Raw genomic sequence first — 6,148 nt, 5'->3', positions numbered from 1 at the left:
CGATGGTCTTGAGTGTAAATATGCCACAATCACCACTACAAAAACAAACAATTATTATAACATATATTAGTATTATTATAACCATATTCAATAGTTAATATTTATTCAACAAACATGTAAGTATTAAGGGGTTTTACCCGTTACTTTGCTGAGGGGTATTTTGTGCCAATTCACATGTAAACTCGTCAACGGAGTCTACAAGATCCGGCCGCTGCTCATAAAAGGATGCAGACCGCAGTAAATATGGTAACATTATGCATAATTTCTAGAAATAAATTTGTCCCTTGTATCGGTTACCAGCCTTATCTGAATCATATACAGTCATGCGACGCTCTTTCAAGTCCACGTGCCCTACCACCCAATGTCAACTTCCTGTAGCAAACTACAAAAGCCATAGGCCATTCTCCAATTTCTCCGCACCTCAACCCCATGTTTTTTAGCATTCTCCAATGCACCTATTCAACTTGAACCAAAATTACTCCACCTTTCCCTCTGGTTCCCTTCCTGACCAGGAAAGTGAAACCTTGCATGAGGATATCCAAGCTCAAAGCCACTGTCCATATAAAATCTAGTCTTTATGGTTGGAAAATAAGATATTATATCCTGTGGCTATTACCATTTCAGATCAGCATATGCAGACTAAAAGTATAGTGGACAGCTATTCGTCTTAGGAAACATCCTTCTATGTCTACTCATCCTTTTGAATGGTTAGGCATGCTATCTAATTGACCAACACTCAAGACTATTTCTTCAACTCGATTTGTTTAGTTATATGATCTTCACAAACATGAAAACACTCTTGTATTATAAGTAGCATACTAGGTCAATAACATTTAACATGTAAGCTAATCTTCAATGAACTGCAAAGACTTTCCACACATTACGGATCTTAGAATTTGAGGAAGTACTACCTTTACTGCCACCATAGTGAGGAGCAGTGTCCCAGAACTCATCATGCATCTGCAATAGCTGACTTTTTGTTATTGGCTGAGGATGCTTCCAAGGTTTTGGCTTCCGGATTCTTTTCACAGCCCCTGTTTTATTAGAAGTTCAGGTTATTTTAGCAATTGTTTAAGCAAATAAATATTGAAACTAGATGTATAAACTTTCTAAATTAACTCTTTTATCTGACAAACTTAGAAATATCAATATACTATTGCAGATGTCAATCTCAAGTACACAAAGCAAAGATACTGCTTTTTCGTTATATTATTCTTCTTTCTATGTTTCTTCGTCGGTTTGCCAAACTATATATAACTACCAATTATCAACTACCACGATCTTCATTCAGTAATAACCCAGGATTATTCAAACAAGACCAAACAGGCAAAAAATGAAAGATAGCTCTTTTAACTTTCTGCTTTTGTTTGCAAAACAAATGTGCATCTCAAGAATGCTTGCATGTATTCCACTGCACACAAATAAAAGAGAGATTGATTTGAATATGGAATCTAAAAGTTCAACCTACCTAACGCTTTTTGCAATGTATGTCGTTCGAAACCAAGCCGGATGGGAATTGGTATTAAGATTAACATAAATCAGACATCCGAGAATATATCACCACCAGCACTTATACAGAGACTGGCTTCTTAATTTGTAGATTGAAAAGTTGAAAAACATTTCTAAAAAAACCAAATCCAGCCAATAACCAAAATTTCATAATATCTCAGGTTAAGGTTATCCACAACAGTGTCACTGACTCACTGTCACATTCATCTGGAGCATTGATTTTTGAAGAAATTTCCAAAAACAATAATAAATAAGTTTTTTTCTCGTAATATATGAATAAAAAATCTTACGAATCACCTTTCAAATTTTAAGCAAGCTAGTCACCAAATTTGAAAGCTAAAAATTAAAACAAAATTGAACAAAGACAAACCTAATACTCTGTTTGGATGATGAGAAAAACATCCCGAAGATGCAAAGAATTCACTAATTTGGCTTTGGTAGAACTGAGCCACCAAACAGAAGGAGAACCGTCGAAACAAATTAAAAAAAAAAAATTAAAAAAATCAAAGAGTGAGCTCACCGTCTCAACAAACTGGTTCTTCTATGACACCGGCGAATGGGTAGAATGGCGCTGCTGGTGTGTTTTTTGCTTGAAGTGAAAATGGCGCTGCTGATGTGCTTCTAAAGGGAAAGGGAAAATGGCGCTGCTGGTGTGCTTCTAAAGGGAAAGGGAAAATGGCAAAAGGGAAAGGGAAAATGGCGCTGCTGGTGTGCTTCTAAAGGGAAAGGGAAAATGGCGCTGCTGGTGTGTTTTTTGCTTGAAATGAAAATGGCGCTGCTGGTGTGTTTCTAAAGGGAAAGGGAAAGCTTTGTTTTTATGCCCTAGTTCTGTTTCGAAAGGAAAAGGGAATGGAGGAAAAAAAAAAAACCAAAAACAACAAACTAAAACAAAGTTGCATTTCGGTAGAGAAAATAGACCCAAAAAAAAATACAAAAGGGTATTTTGGTTCCGATATACTAAAAGGTAGTTATTTTTAAAAAAAAAAAATTTTTTTTACTATTTTTCTAAAATGAAATTGTAAAATGGCTATTTTTCGAAAAAACCCGGGAATAAACCCATAAATTTGGTCTTCGGGCCAGGTCCAATTGTGAATACTTAGTAAAACGTGAAAGTGGCTCCAGTATTCAGAAGAATGAAATATGCTAGAAACAACCAAAAAAAAAAAAAAGAAAAAAAAAGGGTTAAAATATATCATAAATTTAATAGCTTAAAATAAAAAATCAAATCAGAATTAAAATATTTATATATGGTTTAAAAATAAAAAGCGTAACAAATTCTAAGTTCTGTTAGAAGAGGAACAAACAAGATTCACTCATGTCAGGTGAAAAACAATTCAAGTTATTAGTTTCTGTTTTCTCACATTCCAATAACCGTAACACAACGACTTTTTTAGTTCGCTCTCTATTTTCATTAAAACAAATAAAAAAATAATAATAATAATTATAAAAAAGCACAAACGGATTTCCTGAGAGCGACCAATTGCATCACAAGGAAAGACAGTGTGAAAATCCACCGCGGTAAGTTAGTTAGCTGACGTGTCGACCTTACGTATATGGATTTGTCAAACAAGTTTGCAAGAAACCCCAAAGGCTTAAACACGCAGCCCACTAATTTTCTTCCAAGTATATAATTAATCTAAGAGGGAATTCCTGCAATTTCACAAATTTTCTCTTTCACTCTGAAAATTTTCCCTTCTCATCTTTTTCATTCTTGCTAGCCAAGAAAGTTGAAAAAGAAAATTATTCCAAAAGCTTTCCAAACAAGCCTACCATCCACAGATAATCAACTCCAAAAAACTACAGCAACTTGCTCCTTCGGAAACTCTGTCAAGGTAAAGATATTCTCGAATTTCCATTTTCTTTCCCATTAATTTTCTCTCTGCGCGCGCTATGAATCTCTGCTTTCTCAATCGCATTTTCTCGCTTATTTCCACACACCCACTTCTTAGTTTCTTTCTTTCTTTACAAACAGTTTTCAATTACAACTTCCGCGTTCTGATCGATTCAACTTAATTTGTTATTCAGAGGAAAATAAAATAAAATTATGCAGATCGAACAAGAACCCAATATCAACAACATTCAAGCAACACGGAGATCAAATTTTCTCGGGAAAATTTTTGAGTATATTTTCTACTTCCAATGTGTGTTCACCATCGTCTTAACAAGCTTCTTCGCTATCCGCGGCATCTTCTCCAACGACGACCACCATTTCCACCCAGTTATGTGGTACCCTCCATCGTTGACCGCCATCGGAGTCTCTGCGATCACGGCTTTCCTATTGCAATCTTTGACCTCCAGAAACCCATTCAAAGCCATGAAAGCAATCTTCTGGTTCATGAGTCCAATAGCCACTATACTCCTCGGATCGCTGATCATCTCCGTCGGTAATGGGGCAGGCTTTGGAACTGGTATCCTTGTGGTCATCTCCGGCATAGTTATATCCTTAAATGGCTGCCGGGTCATTCCCAGATTAGCATACGCCATTGATGTTCTTTCACATTCTCTTGATCATACTCCTCCCAAGAAAAACTGCATAATCTTCCTAGCGATTCTAGCCAGCGTTTTTTATTCCTGTTTCTTGGTCGCCGGAATCGGAGGAATAGCAACGACCAGGACCAGAATCGATGAATTTGTGTTCGTCCCAGTAATCTTGCTCTGCCAATTTTGGACGATGCAAGTGATCAAGAACGTAATTCTGGTTACAGTCTCACGGGTCAACTATAAACGCTTCAAGAATAGTACTGAGTTCGATACTTTCGTAGCTCTCCGAGAGACGCTACGGGACTCCATGGGAAGCATCTGTATGGGGTCGATTTCGGTTCCGGTTTTCGCGGCCATTTACGGTTTCGCACAAACAATGAAACTGCTCGACGTTTGTTGTGCTAATTGCTGCTTTGGCTTCGCTTCAAAACTGGTCTCGTATGGGAATCGATGGGGTTTCGTTCATGTGGGAGAGCACAGGAAAGGAATTGTTCGGGCTTCCATGGATACTCTGGAGTTGTTGAAGGGGAGCCAGTTGGAAAAAGTAATCGGGTCGGATCTCAACGCGACGCTCTGTTTCCTATGTGGGGTCGCCGGAGGATCAATTTCCGGTATCGCCGGTGGAGCTTGGGCACTTGCAGTTCACAAGAGCTACGTCATTCAGATTTCTCTCTATGCCTTTCTAATTGGGTATTACATGGTAAAATTATTTTCTCGAAAAATTTTATAGAAAATTTTCTTGGAAAATATTAAATGGAGTTTGACTTTAATATATATATATATTTATTTCTTTTGGGGGGTGGATTTTGCAGGGTCGGATTGCAATGGCTTGGTTGCATGCTTCTGTTATGGCTTACTATGTGGCATTTGCAGAGAATCCAAGGAGCATTGTATTTCTGAACTCTCCTATCCCAGGTCAGATTGAAGATATTCGGAGACTCGAAAATGCAAGTTCATCATCAAGATCTCAAATACGCGAAGAATTCAGGCAACAAATTAGAGATCAGATTGAAGAATTAGTGAGAACAGATGATTGTAATGCCCGAAGAGAATTAAACTTGTAGATTCGATTCCATATTTTCGACGAAGTGAATGGAAAAAAAAAAGCAGGTAGGTACATTTTTTTGACTGGTACGAAAGATGATATGAACTTTTGCTCTTTGATCATGAATATTAGACAATGGAAAAAGCTTGTAGCTACATTTTTTGATTGGTAAGAAACATGATGAATTTTTTACTCTTTGATCTTTTATACTAGTTAAGCTTGTTGTATGTATGAAAAGCACACATTTCCTCTTTTAAAACTTCATTAATTTTAAAGTATACCAGTCAATTTTAATGGTTAAACAAAAAATGATATTTTACTGAAAGTAATATTTACATTGTTTTATTTTATTTTATTTCTTTGCAAGCTGTAACAACTGCAAATTTAAATAAGTCAACTCTAATTTGTGACATAAAAAAGAGAGACGGATTAAACAAAAAGGAAAACACAAAAAATTCTGTTAGTAGACGATTAAACAAAATCAATCTAATTATCAGGTAAAACAAATGAAAATGAAAGAAAGAAATATAGAAAACGACAAAGCAAAAGATCCACTTCAGCCTGTAGTCTACCTTAATCAGTTGACTGACGTGTCAGAAAAAGGCATGAAAATGTTCCTCGGTTAGCCAGTCACCATTAAAATACTTCCAACATGGCAGTATAGGACCCACTGGCTCCCATGTGGCAGCTGCTGAATGCACTCACTTTTTTCTAACTCTTATTTTAAAGTAATAGTAATAGTTGGACTCCATGAATGACTTTCCTTTTTTCTAAGTTTTCATGGAGAAAATGTTATAAAAGTGGACAAATAAAGGGCATAAAAGGAATTTAACCCAAATTCTCAAACTTAAAGTTCTGGTCAACCCAAAAATAAATAAAGTTTTACGTTACCAATCAGATTCAAAATAAGAATATATATTATAATATCTTTTGACTGTACCAAAAGTTAATATCTATATATAACATTATCTAAAAAGACCAATTCAAAGGTGGACTTTGTATATTCAAGAAATGTTTTTAGGTTTCAACATGTGAAGAGTGGCAAAATACAATTTGACAGTGCACGTTATTGATGATTCTACTACCGCCTACTCAATGACGAAGTTCAAACGC

The 6,148-nt window shown here is 36.1% G+C and overlaps 1 protein-coding gene across 2 annotated transcripts; it reads left to right on the top strand.

The window, feature by feature from the left end:
• The first annotated feature begins 3,135 nt into the window (after nucleotides 1-3,135).
• Nucleotides 3,136-5,302, top strand: LOC107433062 (uncharacterized). 2 transcript variants are annotated; one of them, XM_016044303.4, is made up of 3 exons: nucleotides 3,136-3,341; nucleotides 3,535-4,690; nucleotides 4,803-5,301. In XM_016044303.4, exons 2-3 carry the CDS (start codon nucleotides 3,554-3,556, stop codon nucleotides 5,052-5,054), a joined length of 1,389 nt encoding a protein of 462 aa, XP_015899789.3. In that variant the 5' UTR covers nucleotides 3,136-3,341; nucleotides 3,535-3,553; the 3' UTR covers nucleotides 5,055-5,301. The 2 variants fall into 2 exon arrangements, with proteins under 2 accessions (XP_015899789.3, XP_048321831.2); XM_048465874.2 differs by having other exon boundaries at nucleotides 3,136-4,690; nucleotides 4,803-5,302.
• Nucleotides 5,303-6,148: the final 846 nt, after the last annotated feature.

This window comes from Ziziphus jujuba, chromosome 11, assembly GCF_031755915.1.
Source record: "Ziziphus jujuba cultivar Dongzao chromosome 11, ASM3175591v1".
Lineage (NCBI taxonomy): Eukaryota > Viridiplantae > Streptophyta > Magnoliopsida > Rosales > Rhamnaceae > Ziziphus > Ziziphus jujuba.
This window is presented reverse-complemented; position numbering and strand designations above follow the sequence as displayed.